At 36.6% G+C, this 20,599-nt stretch overlaps 2 protein-coding genes across 3 annotated transcripts in view; one reads left to right on the forward strand and one right to left on the reverse strand.

The window, feature by feature from the left end:
- The window catches only part of LOC127877417 (major facilitator superfamily domain-containing protein 8-like), a 12,682-nt gene extending 2,778 nt beyond the window's left edge, over positions 1-9,904 (reverse strand). Inside the window, exons 1-10 of the mRNA XM_052423276.1 lie at positions 9,443-9,904; positions 7,581-7,737; positions 6,943-7,186; positions 6,263-6,376; positions 5,564-5,761; positions 5,019-5,124; positions 4,516-4,650; positions 3,980-4,101; positions 1,550-1,648; positions 1,082-1,278 (exon numbers count right to left, since the gene is read on the reverse strand). Coding sequence (XP_052279236.1) covers positions 1,082-1,278; positions 1,550-1,648; positions 3,980-4,101; positions 4,516-4,650; positions 5,019-5,124; positions 5,564-5,761; positions 6,263-6,376; positions 6,943-7,186; positions 7,581-7,737; positions 9,443-9,525 — 1,455 coding nt within the window. The 5' untranslated portion in view covers positions 9,526-9,904. The remainder of the gene's footprint in view (positions 1-1,081; positions 1,279-1,549; positions 1,649-3,979; positions 4,102-4,515; positions 4,651-5,018; positions 5,125-5,563; positions 5,762-6,262; positions 6,377-6,942; positions 7,187-7,580; positions 7,738-9,442) is intronic.
- A 9,577-nt stretch (positions 9,905-19,481) lies between these two features.
- The window catches only part of LOC127878073 (sushi, von Willebrand factor type A, EGF and pentraxin domain-containing protein 1-like), a 46,216-nt gene continuing 45,098 nt past the window's right edge, over positions 19,482-20,599 (forward strand). Inside the window, exon 1 of one of the 2 annotated variants that reach the window (XR_008048730.1) lies at positions 19,482-19,657. Coding sequence is in view for 1 of the 2 variants with exons in the window: in XM_052424488.1 (XP_052280448.1) it covers positions 19,499-19,657 (159 nt within the window). In the remaining variant the exon portion in view is untranslated. The remainder of the gene's footprint in view (positions 19,658-20,599) is intronic. The other variant, XM_052424488.1, reaches the window with a different exon arrangement.

Raw genomic sequence — 20,599 nt, forward strand, 5'->3', positions numbered from 1 at the left:
TTCTTAAAACGCACTAAGTGACCCCGTGACTTAGTGTTTGACCCGGCATGACCCATATTCAAACTTGACCTAGACATCATCTAGATACAACTTCTGACCATGTTTGGTGAAGATCGGATGACAACTACTTGAATTAAAAAGCGGACACCATGCTCAATGTTTAAAACGCACTAAGTGACCCCGTGACCTAGTTTTTGACCTGCCATGACCATGTTCGAACTTGGCCTAGACATTATCTAGATATAACTTCTGACCAAGTTTGGTGAAGCTCGGATGAAAATTACTTGAATTAGAGAGCGGACACCATGCTCAATGTTTTAAACGCACTAAGTGACCCCGTGACCTAGTTTTTGACCCGGCATGACCAATTTTTGAACTTGACCTAGACATCATCTAGATACAACATCTGACCAAGTTTGGTAAAGATCGGATGAAAACTACTTGAATTAGAGAGCGGAAACTTAATACGGACAGACCTAAACTTCGTTTGTGGGGGTATAATTATAATAGCAAGAAAAGAAACGTTGATTAAAAAACTGCGTTCCGCACGATTCTAAGCTGGGACCTGAGGGGTAAACATGAACGAATAAGGAGGCTATTGAATGAGCTATCGCGTATGGGCTCAGCTGTTTTTTGTCAACTTAATTTCTGGTCTAAATGTAGCATTTAAAGCGAATTTGACCGAACTACCGTAGTTTTACACACAAAGTAAAAAAGTGGCGGTCATTTATGAAGTTAGGCGATATCAAAATGATATAATTCAGCGCATTACAATTCTTATATCGAAACATCTACTTATGCGAGTCGCATATTGGTACCAATTGTAAACTAGTCATGCAACTGCGTAATGCAAGTGCCAAGTAGATAATATGCAAAAGCGTTATCTAGCGATGTTCTGTGTAATGTATCGTTGATAACCAGAGAGATGTTAATAATTAAATGAACGTTAAAAACTTACATGAAACAAAATGGTGTATATTAAAAACAACTTCCTTATGTGGTATAGTTATGCCATTATCTGAACTATCAAAAGCGAATATTAACATGCTGGCAGACTAGTTATGCGTCGAGAATGATTTACCTGAGGTTGAGGTCCGAGTATTTTCGAGTAGATCGTATAAGAAATTATATTGCATGTGGGGTATCCGAGGGCAACGAAGAATGTGCCGAGGATGAACTGCCAGAGGAAGACCTTGGGCGTGTTAAAGCACCAGTCGTAGTAGTAGGGACACCCCGTCGCCTCCTGGCTCGAGAAGTTGTTCGCCGGCCGGAAGAACGCTTGCCAAACAATCATAATGTTATACAATGTAGCATGTTTTGGTGTAAATTGTGTTAACCCTATGTACATGTATGCATTTTTAAATCGATAACGCGGTATCCGTTTTACATTTTTGTATATATCCTTGAGTTTTTCTACGAACAATGTTTTGCCTCTTTCATATAATCAAGCTTTTTGTTTTATGTGACACTGCTCGGTGATAAGAAAAACGGAATCTATTACACCGATAATCATATAAAATAGATAATACCACAATAAAGGTTATATTACTCGAGGTGTGAGGCAGGTTGTTTTCCACCGGCCGGTGCGCAACACTGCCAGGTTCGCCGCGCGCAGAAAACCAGAAATGCTCCACAGGCTTAATGTTGGCTGTAACACAAGGCAGGTAGCTGTATCGCAGCATGGCTTTAATTACTGATTCATAAATCACCGCGTATCACATTCTATTGGTTAAAATCTTAAAAAGGAACGCATAAACGTTATTAACCGTAATGAAGAACACTAATTAAACAAAGAAAACTTTACTGCAAATAAATATCGATCTAGTACATTTTGTTCAGTGTATTTTGACAGTTTTCAGTCGGTATTTAGTATGTTGCGATTGAGCACAATTTCTTTTGAAGGACTAAATAACATCGGTACTAAGTATGTGGCAATTGATCAACATTTCTTCCGAAGGACTATATAACCTGAATGTGTCCATAGAGCCACGGATGTTCTCTCATTTCAAATGTTCCCTCAAACTCCGCTTATGTAAAAATCAAGCCATTAATTGCTAAATTTGAATTTTGACACCCAAGTATGGCATTTACCTTTAAGGTAATACTACGGGTGATAAGAAAGACACCCAGTATACGCATGGTAGTCATTTGTGAAAAGTGTTCTATATGTTGCATGATAAATAACCAAGTTACAGCCAGTAAAAGCTGTTTTTTTGCCCGATTTGACCTTTGACATGTAAGCGTGAGTTTAACCTTTGAGGTAAGCAAACAGGCTTTACACACGAAATACCATCACCTCATTGCAGTAAATACTTTTCAATTGTTTTAAAGTAGACCATTGAACTCTAAGTGTGACAATGCTGTATGAGGAAGCAAGACGAACTTACATTGGGTAGCATTTGTGACAAGTTATTACACAACAATCAATTTATTGCAAAGTTATGACTGAAACAAGTAGATTCAAGCACAGGTGGTTAGCGTGTGGCTATGATATTAATTAGTGAAAAAAAATATTTTGAATGATAAATAATCATATTATAACGAAAAAATCAATTTTTCTGAAAAAAAATATTTCACTATCAAATATATATATAACAAGGTATTCAACTCGAAATCGCCCGAAAACGGGGTGCATCGATTTGAACAGCCATTACTTCATCAATTGTGCAGCGATTTTCATGAACCCGGTCTTATTCAACGCAGAAATGAATTTCCTTTTTGGAAATGTATATATCTTGTTATATTTCTACACATGATGTGTCAAATTTTAAGAAATAAAACGATACACAATTCGCTTGACCTACTTGATACCGATCAGACAGAATTCATGAATGAAATCTCCAGTTGTAAAGACACACCTTCGCATTGGACCAATGAAATCACTCGTGTGTCTAAAATGTCAGTTAGTTGAAATGTATGTAAACAAAGGTTTCAAACGGCGCTGGGCAGTTAGTTTTGATGCATAATGCAACGGAAAGCACGGTAAGAATGTTTTTTCATACGTTTTTATTGAATTATGGTAACGAGGTCCGTGAACTTTGCAGGGAAGATGCCTTTTACTCCATGAAGATTTCAGTCTTATATACTGTCTGATCGATGTTAAGTGGGTCATGCGAGTTGTGTATCGTGTTAATTCTTAAAAGTTGACCCGGTATTTGTAAAAATATTGCAAGACATGTACATTTCCAGAAAGGAAATTCATTTCTGCGTTGAATAAGACCGAGCTCGTGAAAATCGCTGTATAATTGATGAAGTAATGGCTAGTGATTTTTTTTTCTTCAGAAAAGTATATTTTTCGTTATAATATGATTATTTATCATTCAAAATAATTATTTCACTAATTAATATCATAGCCACACGCTAACCACCTGTGGATTCAAGATGTTTTATGGACACATTTGACCTCTTATTGTGACCTTGATCTATGAAGTAGGGAGACGGCTGTTATACGCCACACGTCTTATTGTGATGATTTACATTTGTGTCCAGTTATTTGAAAATCCATCACTGTGGCTGAGACAGGATTTTTTGTCAAGCTGTTTAATGGCACAATTTGACCTTTGACCTCTAAGTATGACATTTAAGGTAGGAAGACGAGTGATTCACGCGTCACTTCGTGTTATAACTTTGAACATTCGTGCCAAGTTATTTCAACACCATCAATCGATGGCAAAGTTATGGCTAAAGCAAATATAACATTTGACCTCTAAGTGGAACCATGACATTAAGCTGGTGATCGCGACACGTTGTCTTATGAGTGTGGACATTTGTGCCAATTAATTAAAAAAACAACAACATTTGGCGTTCTTGTCTGAAACTGAAAACTGTCAAACAGACAAACAGGCGTACAGTGCGAATGCTGTATTCTACGAATGTTTTAGGTTGATACGATCGAAATTGTTTAATGGTACAACAATGGCATGCATCAAATGATCATTTATGTGATGTAGTCTTAATATTGCATTGACGTTAAAGCAACCTGGGGCAAAGTCCGTTTCGGCAAATTGGATATCAGGGTAAGTGTGACCCCAGGGCAGATAGAAGACGAATCCCACCAAACACAGAACGAACCCTCCCACCAGAAGATGGCGTTCGCTAAAACTGAAATAGTAAACAACGTTTAGGGACTCTACATACGTAAATGGTAGGTAAGCGCTAGTAAACAGGCGACGATAATTAATTACGTGCTAGCTGTATGTTGTAAATAGTCATTCTGGCATAACGGCGTGTATGAATTATGAGCGATACATATATACACATTTAGTTGTCGATTGATCCTATGAGATAATCTGCAAGCAAAGTTTGTGCGAAAAATACGAGAAAATGAAAGGTTTAATTTTTATATGCGATCTTTAACTACGGCGACCTGTTTAGAATTGTCATCGACCATTTTAAAGCTGAATAAACGTTACATTTAAATGATTTAATCTATTCGAACACCATATTACGAGTTACCGGGAAAGTGAACGTAAACAGTAATTGTTACAAATGTGCGCCCTCGGACGCTTGTTATACCGCTTAGAGAGCGCCTTGATGACAAAGACAACGCCGATTGATACAAATCCCGCTCCTCCAAGCGCTAACCCGATGTAGAGCGTGGCCCCGGCTTTGGTCCAGGAAAACATGTGCATCGCTAGCGGCGTGGCGATCCTGGCGGGAAAACACAGCAACAGCGAGTGATTTATAATTACCGTATACCTATGTACTTCTGAATAGCAGATACCGTTTAGCTAGATTTATTACTGGATGGCAATTGTTTATTTAAACAAATTGTGTCCCAGGTCTTCTGTATAATCATTTGGAATAGAGGAACATGGTTTTCAAAACCAGAAATAATAATAGTAATTAACATTTTTTTGCGTTTTCAAAAATAACGCTTTCATGTTCAAATTATCAACGTCCCGCTTGCTGCTGTATAAAAGACTTTCTTTGACAGCGGTCTTCACTGTCTTTATCCATGTGGACGAGTGGTAATTTCAGTTAGATTACAGTTCATGGTGATCTTTCTTAGCACTTACGTCTCAAAGACGGCGAAGACGAAGAGTACAACGAAGAAGATGACAATTGATGAAACTACGGCTACGTAATCTGGCGGCATAAGATCCTGCATAGTGTCCTCTGTGTCTGAAAGGGAGATAAGCGTCAGAACTAGTGGTATTGACGTTAACATGGGCAGTAAGGATTTACGTCTATAATTCTTTATTTGAACAGGCTGTTTGTGTTAACCTGCTTAAATTATAAGAGTATGAATAATTTAAGCTTACTTTTTAAATAGCAAACAATTACTTTTATTTCTACACCAACATCCATGAAACAACAATTTATTAACTAATTGCATCGTTAAATTGCATGAAAATTAGTTACACTGTCAACTGTAGCTTTTGTTCACCAATTCTATTTGTTTTCTGTCAACTTTAGCTTGTGCTTAGCAATGAAATTTGTTTTATAATGTATTATGTAATTCGGTATTATAAGCGCGGCTATTTAATTGTACACACAAGTTATGTGTAACAATAACCTTTAGAAATGTCATTAATTCATTGAGACTTATATGGTCCAGTACCGGTTGACTCCTGTATGTTGCGATAGATGTACTCATCGTTTTTGACCTTGTGTTCCTTGAAAACCAACACGAGCAGCACGATGTTGACCACGCCCACGACGGCACTGAAAAATCCTGTGGCCGTGTACAGGTCAAAGTGCAAGGCGGGGCTGTGAACGGGGCCAGGGAAACCGATGGGTACCAGCGCTGTCTGGATCACTGCTCAATGAGACACATGTAGGCGTTAACACATAGAAATATATGATCAGCGCTAAATGTATATGCGTACAGTTTCATACCAGATTACAATGTGCGGTTCGCACAGGCTAATCACGGACGTCATTTTGCGCTAAAACTAGATTTTTGCTATTAAAGAAGAGACTTCCTTCAAACACAATATACAATAATAGCGGGATTAGCCTATGGAGACTGAACAGGCTAATTTTGGACGACACTGGGACGAAACTTTAGGCACATGCATTAAGCCCCCTTTTTCTCAAAGCGAGGCTCATATTTCAACAGACAAGACGCGTTTTTGACAAATATAGGTTAGATGGTCCTGTGATAGATTAGAATAACCATGTATAGTCGTCGTAAGACTTATGTATATTCATATTATGTGATATTTTGCGGATTCCTACATCTTAAATCGAAACGGATCGTATCTAAATAGTTTGTATGAAAACAGTGATAAGAACGCTTAACTGAAGGGTTGCATACATGGTCCTATGATGAAGCCGATGGCCTGGAATGCGGACATGTTGGCCATGGCGGATGTCCTCTCCTCCAGAGTAGTGGCCCCTGACACGTAGGAACGCACCACCGCTACGTTACCTATGCGACAAACGGGATAACAATGAATATCATGAGCATATCTCCAGGCAATCTTATGAGTTGGAATAAAAAATAATAATTTTTTACCCGCACAAAAACGGCATGTTTAACTATCGAGCGAGAAATCATCGTGAGCCGTGTAGATCTACCCATCTACCCTTTTGCAATTTTATATCCGTTCAGTAGTAATGTACACATTAAAGCCAGGATCACCGCGATTGGTCCATGATTAAGACCAAAAGTTCAGTCCTGGTTCGAATCGTAATCGTGACAAAGGTGAATCTAGCATAAAAGACACAAGAATTTAAACCATTTATGCCTAGCGTCTAGAAAAAAAGTCATTGGCAAACAGCGTAGACCCAGATGAGACGCCGCATGATGCGGCGTCTCATCAGGGTCTGCGCTGTTTGCTTAAAGGAATTTCTATAAGAAATATTTTAACTATAGAAATAAAAATACTAGACATCCCTAATTTTGGAAATAAATTGATCCAATTTAGAAGGACGGGATAGTCCACTAGGCATAAATGGGTTAATGGAGACATGCACGTATTTGCATCGCTGTACCTGCACCGAATCCCACGAACACGCGAGCAATCACCAGGAATATTTGTGGCTCTAGTCGTATGCTCTCCAGGTACATGTAGAGCACGTTAGCCAGGATGTTAATCACCAGGGAGACGACGATTGGCTCGCGTGTCCGAGACCGGAAGTTGGACCAAAAACCGAAGAACGGGGACGCCACCAGTTGACCCACACTATACGCGGCAACAACCCAGCCCAGAAAATCGGTTGTGGAGGTCGAGTCGAGCTGCAGCGATAATACTTATTTGGAACTCGATAAAAAATGGGTTTCCCCTACATGCTGTACGAATCGCCCAATTGGTAGAAAAAGATACCATGTGACATTAAATGTTAATGTCATATGGTACCTTTTTGCACCAAGGGGGCGAAATAATAATGACAGTATTTCACGGGGTTATTAGTCGTAAATCAAACTAAGGTGAACTTAAAGCTTTTGAAAATTTGTGAATATTTATGACATATCAGTTGATATAAAAGTTAAAACATGATGGTACCTAAATATTAGTTGAGTTCAGAATAAGGTATATTTAAAGTGCACGTAACAGTACCGAGTTTTCTTGAGAGTATTTAACCTAAATGTGAGTTTGTTTGGATTTTTTTGTTTAGTAATCGACACTCACGATTTTCAAAAAGGGGTAAAGTGAAGACACGCATATAGAAAACGACACACTGCTGAGGAACATCGTCAGGTACATCACTCGTATGGAGCGCCATCTGGATTTGGTCTCTTCTGATGGCTCAAGAAAACCGCTTACGGTTCCATTGATGCTCCGTTTTCTAAAATCAGTAATATGTCCATTTTATTCGGCGTAGCTGTTTAACCCAGCTTTTCACATTAAATGACCGGCATATAACGCCAGCAGACCCGAATGAATGCACTCTATTCATTCCATTGGTTGATTTGAGCATAATCCCCAAGAACATTGGCAACATCACTCCGTCTTTGTAGTGTAGGATGTAAAACTAACCAGTGTAGGGAAATACAGACTACTCTCTGCATATTCATTTTGGCCAAGTTTCAAATATAATTAACGGTAATTTCCATCACCAACTTTCAGGGTCAGTGCTGGTAATAGACGCATTTTTTGATAAAAAAGTATTGCTTTCAAAATATCAAATAACACGAATTATAGGGAAAGCAATAAATGAAAACCTTTCGGTAAAATAATGTTTTTTGCCTTGTGTTGTGATACACAACTACCGAAATAGTATAGTATTAATGAGAGAAGGGAAATAGTTCAATTATCTAGCCAATTATGTGTGACGAACCAGATAAGTCAGTCTGAAAATCTTTCTTGCAAGCAAGAATAAGCTACCGACATTTGTCAGTTTGCTATAAATAACAGTGTGACTTTTATTTACTATCCCAAAGTATCGTGGTTTGATGTTTCATTTACAAGACTGCTATCAGATTCCTCAAGACCCGCGTCATGCAAAATTGGGACTTATACGATATGTTGCCAACGAAGCTCCAGTCCAGCCTGCGCATCCGCGCAGTCATGTCAGGATATGCATACTAGGATATATCACCAATAATGGCATGCTTTTTTTATCGGAAAGCGTAGCCCCTGACCAGACTGCGCATGTGCGCAGGCTGGGCTTGTGCTTCGCTGGCCGCATATGCGATACGACCAATTGTTGCACGACTTGGATGTAACGGTGTTATTTCAATGTGTGGTAAGAAAACTGCGCCTTAATCAGATATCAAATGTTTCGATTACGAAGAAATAAATTCATAATAAGCCACGTGAGTTCACATATGATGTGATCACACATAGTAAAATTTGTATCTACGAACCATATTATTTGGTTTAATATGATAAACATTTCCTGTGGTGGATATGCGACTTTTAAGTGGAAAAAGGAGCACAGCGATACTTAAACCGTAGTTTTTAGTTGGTCTCGTAAGCGGCCGACTACATTTACAGAGCATATTTTGCAAATCAGTATGAGCTTAGAAGCCTTAAGTACGGTAAGAACCGCAACTCACTATGCTAGGAAGGATTACCTCGCCTGTCTGAACTGCAGACGACAAATGCTTCTACTCTACTTCTGCAGTGAGTGTATATACCAGCTTGTAAGACGACATTAGCCAGTCTAGTGTTTATCATTGAAATCTGTACATATTGGCTGCTTTCAGGGAAAACGGGGCTTAATGCATGTCAAATAAGATTATCCTGTGCACACTGATTAGCCTGTGCAATGCGCACAAGCTAATCAAGGACGACAACAGCGAACAACTTCAGTGCCTTCAGCGCTTTGATTAATATAATAATTTAGAAACGTAAATGTGCTACCTATATTTAAAAGCAGGGACCTATACAAACACATTTGTCTGTATAGGTCACTGTTCAAAGTCAGGATATACGCCGAACATCTGTGTGTGTTTATATTATAGTAACATTAGTACCGAATATATACTATATTAATTAAATAGATTAATTGGATACACATACACATAAGCTTCTACTTTTATACTGACCGCATTCCGGGTGGGATGGTATTTAAGAGCCTGCTTGCCTCGTCGTCTTCGTCACTGTTACCATAGCGACCGTCGGATGACATTTTTGCCGGAAAGTAATTCAACGCTTTGTGGGCTGAACTATATATGCCGTACAAGTAGATCAATCGGCATAGCCACACATTCAATGGGAAACACTTTTTGAATTACAATGACCGCTTTATACAACTCCTTATGTACATGAAATAAGCCTATATTGAATATTGTGTTCCTATTACATCGCATTTGTTGAATATTGTGTTCCTATTATATCCTTACACGACCTAAAATGTAAAATGTACGAAAAAGAACTGTACAATCGGGTTTAAGTATAACACACATCACTGCACATCTAATAGTTCTAAACACACATAATCACACTTATCAGGTATGTTTCATTCTGTACAAGTCTGCTATGTGTAGTGGACTTTACATAGATTATCACGTGTGCTGCGTATCACATGATGATAGCAAGTTTAAAATCGCTAAAGATAAATATAGCCTACCGTCCGATTGTTGTAAAAACTACGGTAGCATAAAGAGGTAGAAGACATATTCTCTACAACGAGCGCAAGCGATGGCTATCACGTGCGCATGTCAAACTGAGAAAACAAACACATCCGAAATGGCATAATGTCAAGATAGAGGAAACTTCTTTAATTATCTAACCATAAATGTTTGCCGTTCTCGGTCAGCACGTCTGTAAATCGTTCCAGAATGCCTGAATAGGCTACCCTAATTTGCCAGTTTGCTATATTTGCTATTTTGAATTAAATTTTATATCGAACAACATTGTGCTAAAATAAGCCATTTACAATTCGCAATTATTTTTATTTAACTCGCGTCATGCGAACATGAGTCTTATACCATATGCGCCCATCAAATATATATATCCCACCCAGTATGCGCATCTCTCAGTCTGGTCAGGAGATATATAATGAGATCATAAAACCTTGAGTGATTTTATAGCGGATAGAATCGCCCCTGACCAGATTGCGCAAATGCACAGGCTGGGCTTGAGCAACGCTAGCCGAAACGCCATAAGACCCATTCTCGCATGACGCGGTTATGAAAGTGTGATTTGAATGTGTCGAAAGAAAACTGCGTGCTAAATTGCTAATCAAATATTAACACACGATATATTTCGATGGTGAAGAAATGAACTCATAATAAGCCATGTGAGGACACATATGATTTGAACTCCCGTACTATAATTTTTATCTTCTAACACTAATGTGTGGTTTGACTATAATAACACACCTTTCATGCGGTTAATATGAGACTAACAAGTGAAAAAACAACAACAACACAATAGTTAAACTTTTGTTTTCAATTTACTTGTTTAGAAACGTAAATTTCAAACTTTATTTTAAAGAATTTTGACACATAAAACATAAGATTTTCACATTTCCTTCTAAATTTAATTGATAAACCAGAACTAGAAAAGCCCTACGTGCAGTAATGTATGGGGTGGGGATTCAAGCTCTTTTGGGCGGTTCTAAAATAATGTCACCATATCCCGGCGGTCAGTATTCAATTAGTCACACCTTTTCTTGTTCAGCACGTTTACAAGTTTTAATTGTGTCTTGCTTTCATTTAAAAGGCAACTGCTCAATCAGCCGTAACAATTATTTCAAGACAAAGCCCGACACAACAGGTTTAGGAATCTAATCACACGATCCTCGGATGTGTTGTTTCGCGACTTTCAAAAGGAGCTTGCAGACCCGTAACTTACCAGCGTCCAGGGTACTGGTCTGTTGTACCCTTTGTCCTCTTTTTTTAAATTGCACTCTTCTTTTTTTCTATCTCGTGGCCAAGACTTAGTAACTTATTAGCTATGCCATGGCCACGAAATAAAAAAGAGGATTTTTTGCAAAACTAAATAAAAGAAGAGTGCAATTTAAAAAAAAGAGCGGTGCAGTAAATAAAGGAATGGTGCATCCAACAAAGAGGAGAGATTTTCGAGATCTCGAGATTCCGACTTAGCTAACTCGTGGCCACGAGTTAGTCAGCCAATCAAATTGTTCCATATGGCATATGGTCGTTCATGGTGATCTTTATACAAAGGGAAGAAATCATCAATAAAAGAGGAGAGAATTTCGGCTATCTCGAGATCCCGACTTAGCTAACTCGTGGCCACGAGTTATTCAGCCAATCAAATTGTTTCATATGGTCGTCCGTGGTGATCTTTGTACAAATGGAAGAAATCATCGAAGTAAAAGCCCGCTTTGGCCAGCTATATATATGTGTACATACTATTTACACATGTTACACTGACTCGAGATAGCTAAAACTCTCCCCGCTTTTGTTTAATGCACCCTTCCTTTATTTATTGCACCGCTCTTTTATTAATTGCACTCCTCTTTTATTTAGTTTTGCACTCCTCTTTTTCTATCTCGTGGCCACGACATAGCTAACTCGTGACTACGAGTTACTAGGTCGTGGCCATGAGATAGAAAAAAGAGGAGTGCAATTTAAAACAAGAGGAGTAAATGTAAATAATTGACAACTAGTATTTTACTTCTTAGTAGTTAGTTAACTTAACGCGTTCTGTACCACCACACGCTTGATATTTAATTTGCCCAAAGTTCAAGAATATAAACATATTAAAATAAGTATTTTCATGTATTTAAAAAAAATCTTTATTTTTTATATTAAAAAACCCTCCTACGTAACCTGTTAAACAATACAAATATATTTAAGTATACAATATTGTAAACTGTTCAAATGCATACAACTATGGAGCAGCTGTCGTCAGACTATAAGCACGCGTGTTTTTTAAACATATTTTTATTCAGAAGCTATGAATCGTACTGATATATTTAGGTCAGAGTGAAGACATGCAGGTACAGACATAAATCAATTTCTTTTGTCAGTTTGATAACATGTCTCGTTGATGGAATTCTTCTTTCAAAGCAAGGCAAACAGTGCAAGTCAAAAGGAAGTGAACTGGCGGAATAAAAGGCTGTATTATGTCAGGGTCCGGAGTGTGGTCAATTCATCCAACCATCCATCCATCCATCCATCCATCCATCCATCCATCCATCCATCCATCCATCCATCCATCCATCCATCCATCCATCCATCCATCCATCCATCCATCCATCCATCCATCCATCCATCCATCCATCCATCCATCCATCCATTCATCCATCCATCCATCCATTACCCATCTTTCCATCCATCCATTACCCATCCATCCATCAATCGATTCATCTATCATTCCATATATCGATCGAGCCATCCATCCATCTATCGATCCATCCATCCATCAGTCAACCTATCCATTACCCATCTATCGATCCATCCATCCATCTATCTATCTATCGATCCATCCATCCATCCATCCATCCATCCATCCATCCATCCATCCATCCATCCATCCATCCATCCATCCATCCATCCATCCATCCATCCATCCATCCATCCATCCATCCATCTATCGATCCATCCATCCATCATCCATCCATTACCCATCGATCAATCCATCGATCGATCCATCGATCGATCCATCGATCGATCCATCGATCCATCGATCCATCCATCCATCCATCCATCCATCCATCCATCCATCCATCCATCCATCCATCCATCCATCCATCCATCCATCCATCCATCCATTACCCATCTTTCCATCCATCCATCCATTACCCATCCATCCATCAATCGATTCATCTATCATTCCATATATCGATCGAACCATCCATCCATCTATCGATCCATCCATCCATCAGTCAACCTATCCATTACCCATCTATCGATCCATCCATCCATCTATCTATCGATCCATCCATCCATCCATCCATCCATCCATCCATCCATCCATCCATCCATCCATCCATCCATCCATCCATCCATCTCTCGATCCATCCATCCATCATCCATCTATTACCCATCGATCAATCCATCGATCGATCGATCGATCCATCCATCCCTCCCTCCATCCCTCCCTCCATCCCTCCATCCATCCATCCATCCATCCATCCATCCATCCCAGCCAACAATCGATCAATCCATCCATCCATCGATTGATCCATCCAACGATCAATCCAACGATCCATCCATCCAGATATCCATCCATCGCTCCATCCATCCATTCAGCCACCCATCCACCCACCCATCCAAATATACGCATCTACTCCACTTCGAGTAACTTGAAAAGCCTAAGAGAGGCTATTGGGACTCAGTCGTAAGATATTTGTGTACAGTAATTGCGGAAAAAAATATTACTGAAGCATTCAACATGTCATTGTCATTTTCCAGAAAATTTGAAGTCATTTAACGCATGTAGTCAACAAAATATCCCTTTATAATTCCAATTTCCTCAAGTGTGTTAAAGTAAAAGTGCTTTGTGAACCACACGCAAAGACGGATGTTCAAAAGAACTGACACACACACACACGTACTTACCATATTTTTATAACAATACTACTAGAGATCTAAAAACAAACATTTTAGTGACAGGTCTTTGCAACCTATTATTCGCAAATGTGTCACAAATTCATGGAATTTATTCACACAATCATTAAAAAAACTAAGCTGTATTGTAGTCTAGAACTTCACAGCAACCACATAGGAACTGTCTGTACATTAATATCAAGGAAATGTTCATAATGGGTACGTTAAATCGGTTTCTTTATAGAAACGTCGTTTGTAATTAAAACTCGTATCATCACAATATCAACATCTTTGATATGTATCACGAGCTCGTTTAAATTTATAATCTCGAATACAAAACGCAATATTTTGTAAACTGCCAGTTACGAAAATAAATTATACGCCAATTTGTAAAAATAACGTGCAAGTATAAAGTGAATAAATGTTTCATTTTTTAAAATATTTTTTCCAAAATATAAAATATTTTAGTTCAATCTCCATGCAGAGTTGTCGTTCCATGCTCTAGCATACACCTGAATGTAATGTAGCCGTCGTGCAACAGATCGATTTAAGTTATGTAATGTTTTGAAAATACATTCCTTCGACAATAACCGTCAATATACCGAGAGAAAGCGATACGTTACGAACGAAGTCGATATTACCCGTTTCCATTAGTCTGCTAATACTTAAGGTTCATGTAAAGTGTAAAAAGGCGTATTCTTCACATAGAAATACTTCAATAAATATTATGGCAATAAATTCAATTTATAAGTCAATAGCCTCGTTAACACTTGTAGAACATATAAGAAAATGCTAATAAAAAAAAATATGATGCAAAATGTTGCTTTTGAAGAAATATACAGCGCATGCATGAAATTATCAAAATAACAAACGGAGTTAAATTGAACAAATTCCTTTGGTCAAAATATTGTATACACTTAATGTTAGGTACTACAAATGAAAATTCCACACAACACACACCAACAATCCTAAAATAAGGAAAAGAAAAACATAAAAAAAATGTCAAAAGTTAACACAATAATTGGGGACTACTTTAAGTATGGTGGACTTACCAGTGAACCTTCATTTTCAAAATTACTTATCTACTCGCAATACAGTACTCATTATAGTCAAAAAATGACACAATTACAAAAAAATAAACTATATTACCAAAAGGGAAAACACTTTGATTGTTCATTTGAAATATATAGGACTCGGAAAGACGACTAATTGGCTACCTTAAAACAAATTACAACATGTTTATGTCACATCTCGAACTCCATACACGTTAGTTAAACATGTGGGGCATAAAACATCCGGTTTCAAGGAAGTCGACATAACAATATTTCAATTAACGATCTAGGCTTAATATTTGTGGGATCGGAAAAATGAATTATACAAATGTTGGGCACACGCACATATTAAACCAACTGAACACTTACATTTCTATAAAAACCTTGTCATCGATGAAAAAGTGCTTTTGTTATTGTCTTGTCATGTTTACTTGTTCAGGAAGCCATTATTTGCCGGAAGTATATTCGAAAAATATTTCGTTTCAAAATCGATCATTGATAAATTACTCACGATCCGTTTGTTCTAAAATTTGTATAATTTGTTTATGAGGTAATTTCAAGTTATGTTATAAAGTAAATATTTAATATAAGCAATATTTAACAAATTCGCAAATACGAATCAATACACATTTCTGACCAAGATGGACGACCGATGAAATTAAATCGGGAGGAGAGTCAATTATATCAAGATTCTTTTCAAATAGTGCGTTTCAAGTAAGTGTAATTGTTATGGAGATATTATGAAAATGATATATTTTCATTAATTTTATTTTATAAGATCATAACTCTTATTGATCGCATGCTATGCGCGCAGAAAGTTAGTATTTTTCCAAAATCTATAAATAGCGACTCATGGCATTGACATGTTCATTTTGAAATACGCATAGTGTCTTTGTGGGGCTGTATTGACGCAATTCAATGCTCGGAGTACCTTACATATAACTTGCATATACTGTTGGTGTTTTTATTTGGTGCATTTGTGTTTTTTTAATGAAATTGAGAATTTGCCATACCTTGCAATATTTTTGATAATAATTACACTATTACTACCATTTGTGAGTGTTTTTTTTTAATTGTGTACATATATGGAATAAAAATGTGATTATTGCAACCATATGTAAATTTCATTAACTTATTTTGGGTATAACTGATCATTTTTATATTTTAAAATTTCATCTATATGGGGTCATTTTGGGACTTTACATGAACCTTAAACAATGCGGGTGTTACTACTATACCCGATACGATCCCAAATCCAGCGGTAAATATTATTTGCATGATCTGTATCGTTTTACTTTTTAATGACACATATTAGGACAACTTTCCGATTGATACTATCAAGTGATGGTGCAGTGCATAGTGTAAATAATAAGTCCAGTGTTGATGATACAAATTTAAAACCATATAACGTGACCGTCTCATAATCATCCTGATATTCTGATCAACTACAAATTATGGAACGCCATAGCTGTCTTCTTAAGCTGTCTTCTTAAGAAGGTGTCTTATTATGTCAAACCGTCGTGATATCTTGTCCATATTTGTTGTTGTCTTGTCAAAACACAGTCGTATTATGTCAAACCGTCTTGTTATCTTGTCTAAATGTGGTGCTGACTTGTCAAAATACAGTCGTATTATGTGAAACAGTAGTGTTATCTTTTCCAAATCTGACAAGATAACACGACGATTTGACAGAATAGGACTGTATTTTGACAAGTCAACATCACTTTTAGACAAGATAAAACGACGGTTTGACATAATAGACTGTACTTTGGCATGTCAACACCACAATTGAGCATGATTGCACGACTGTTTGAAATAATAATACTGTATTTTGACAAGTCAACACCACATATTGACAAAATATCACGAAGGGTTGACCTAATAAGACACCTTCTAAAGAAGACAGAAAGAAATGTAACAACGTAAGACAGCTATGGCGTTGCATAACAAATAAACAAAAATATAATATTTATGTCATGTCGCTAAGGCTTTGAAATAGGATACATGCACCTATTTAACAACTGTTTTGCGAGTATTTTTTAAATTATATTGGGCATTTGTATAGAAATATAATCAATATATGCTTAATAGAAATGAACTAATACTAATATATGCATTGAACATTTAATTCAGACATATGCCCATGCAATTATATGAGTAGAAACATCTCCTCATACAAATGTAATAAAACATTACTGCAATACACACTGTCAGGCAATCAAGGTTATCAACTCCATTGTTACACAAATAGAGGTATATTTCAGGTTTCAAATAACGCTAAAATAACAGGGTATTCAACCTTGTCGAAACTATGGATAGGCATTAACAAAAAAACGTTGGTCAGATTTATCGCATGTAATTGTATGTCGGGCTCAAACGGATCAAACAATTTCTTCGGGTCGGGTACCCGTTTGAGCGCAAATGGTACGTGTCGACCCGATCAATAACGTACGTGCGTCCCATTAAAAAAAAATATGTTGTGTCTTAATATAGTATCTTTCTCGTGTATGACATGTTTATCATGCTCTCTACCAGGTAGTTAAGCATTTTTATTTTTATTTTTAGCTCACCTTGAGCACTTCGCGATCACTTTATGTTCGGCATTTGTCCTCGTTTGCGTCGTTAACTTTAAGCTTGTTATCACTCTATTTTCTCTTTGGTATGGCTAAAATGGGTGACCGAAAACCAATTGGTAAAAATATTTATAGCAACTTATGGCGAATTTTTCGGAAATTTAAAATCTATATCAACTTTATACTTGAAACAGCATAAATAAGCTCTGTCCTTGCCTTAACACTAAAGTTTGAGAAGCTTTCTTTAAAATATATTATTGAGTTTCTATGTGCCTTTTATCGTTCTAGCCAGTAAATAATGTTAAAAGAATGAAATGCCATACAATACTTACAGGTTATTCGATGTTTAACTGTACAACACGGAGATATATTTGGACTCGCACGAAGTTTGAAGTCATATTGGACGAGCCGTTGTATATATCACGTATTGTACAGTTTAAACGTCTAATAAGCTTTATTTCTATATCCTTTTCTTAAGCTGTTTGTTTGATTTTACTTTTACTTTTGTTTTTTTAAATGCTTTAATTGTATCTACGCTATTTTCAAGACAAGCGCCTGTGTGAATCGATTATTGTACATTCGGATACTCTTTCTTGGTAACGGCTTTTATCGTTTTAAACAATTGCTTAGTGCACTTGTACTCAATTGTAAAGATAGACATTTTTGATCCAATTACGGAATATATTGGACGGTCACGTGGTACATATGAAGAATTTCCATTGGATGAATTTATTGGATATAGAATAATAACATTTATTTGTAACAATGCGTTGTATACTAAATAAAGAGTAGCATGTTCAGTTCTTCAGTCATAATGTTATTAATTATACTACTTCTTCTCATCGATTATCTGTCTATATCTCTTAAAAAATAATGCTCTATTGTAAACGCGTTATTAAATGCAGATTTATTTTGTGTATAAAGTTATTTAAATCCTGCCCCGCACAGACCCAAAATTCCACTTTTTTATTTGTTGACACGCCGATTCGACCCGTAGAGCTTTTTCGGACAGTTTGATCCATTGTTTTTGCTCAATCTTGATGAAACTTAGTCAGACTTTTATATCTTGACAACATATAGACGAAGATCAAATTTGGATCTGGCTGATAGCCATATACACGGACGCCCGCACTTAGTTTTAAGGGTAAATCGATCCAAATTCATTTCAACTAGCTCAAATATTTAAAGTGTTAACTCCGACATCAATTGAGTTAAATAATATATATATATATATGTATATTATCATCTGAACTAGAGAATTCAGAGGTTAATGATACTGGAAAAGCACACACAAATCACAAATAATCACATACAAGTACTGTAACTTCAGTGCTGATCCCCAAATAATTGACAATTATACATTTTCAATGATTTACAGTTTTTCTCAATATGACTTTGAACAAAGTAATCAGATGAATTTAATTCTTATCAGATGAATCAAATTCTATCATTTAGTTATTATGGTTGGTTTATTTGTTACAGAAATTATCAGTTCTATCAAAGTCGGATAACTACTTTGATAGCCGTTTGATAAGCTATCTTTTTATGTTAGGTGTAGGTTTCGCAATAAATATATGTAAGCAGTAGATTCACACTTAATATCGCAAAAGAATGTCTTGAACATACAATTTAATATGTATAATCATTCCAAATTTATATAAAATAAAAAACTTTTAATAATATGATAACAAAGCAAAATATATGAAAGACACTGGTAAATCTACATCTTCGCTTTGCAATTTTATGGTAATAAACGAATGTTCTAGTTATGAATGCGTATAAACGTGATGTCCAAAGCACGAATACCTCGTCTTTATTTTCTGTATCGAATTATTAACAATTTATTTCGTAAGTGAACCTCTTTATACGGGCAATGTCGCTTTAACAGTTGCGTCGTTGTCATAAATAACATTGGTACCACACATTCAAATGACTTGGCGTGGGTTTTTCCTACTATGCGCCTTTATCTTACATTAATAAAAAACGCCGCCTAACAGCCGAATGTCTTCCTGATCATGGTCAATGTCACTCGCGCCCCCGGGACGGCTCAGTCAAGCGTCTCTAAAATGTGGAAGCATTTAATAATTTTATTTACTATAGGATTTGGTGTGTCTTTAGGCACTCACTTTAGAGGAGCGATTATTATGTGGGAGCCAGATGACACTGGAATGGCGGTAAGTCAAGGAGAATCATCATTATCATCATCATCATCATCATCATCATCATCATCATCATCATCATCATCATCATCATCATTATTATTATTATGAACATTATTTTCAAATACTGCGCGTTGCTTAATTTATGTCTGGTTTACGAAAACGTCATGCTGTAAAATTCCAAAAGTGGCGTCTCAGAAGCGGACATATTGATTTGTCTCAATAGCTAATTTGAACAAGGCATCCCCCTTTCCTTGACCTTAGCACCGATGATTACTCATAATGGAATAGGAAAATGTGTATGGCAGAAGCGTTAAGAATCAGAACAAATGCTTTTTAATACGAATCGATAGTAAAGTATGTTTAATTTCGTCGATTGAGAAAAGAGATAACACTAATAAGGTACGAACCAATAAGTTGTTGAGTGTAATAATATATGTTTGCTTGAAAACTGTGCGGAATACCATGTCAATCATGGTCAACATTCCTGAGAATCACTGACATGATCAGTCATTGCAAATGGGTCTATGTCAAATATAAATACAAGAAAAGTATTGATGCAAAGCATCAAAGGGGGTCGGAAATTTCAGTGTAAAAGGCACTCAATGAAGTTACATGGAACGATTTTTTTTTCTACTGTTAACATTAATATATTGGCCGATTATTTTAAACAAAATAGATAAAGATACTGGTATAACCATTATCTATGATTTTGTGTAATAACCCCCAAATAACCATTATTTATGATGTTGTGTTATAACACCCAAATAACCATTATCTATGATTTTGTGTTGTAATCCACAAATATTTTATAGTTCATTTTATTTACATTGGTTTCCTTTTTTACTGGTATCTGTGTGCAGTTTTCATTAATGGAACAGAACTGTGTAGGTTTTAAAAAATCTGCTTCATCTTGTAAGCGTAATTTCATATTTTTCTCAACTTCAAGGGGAGATG

This window comes from Dreissena polymorpha, chromosome 4 (assembly GCF_020536995.1).
Source record: "Dreissena polymorpha isolate Duluth1 chromosome 4, UMN_Dpol_1.0, whole genome shotgun sequence".
Classification (NCBI taxonomy): Eukaryota; Metazoa; Mollusca; class Bivalvia; order Myida; family Dreissenidae; genus Dreissena; species Dreissena polymorpha.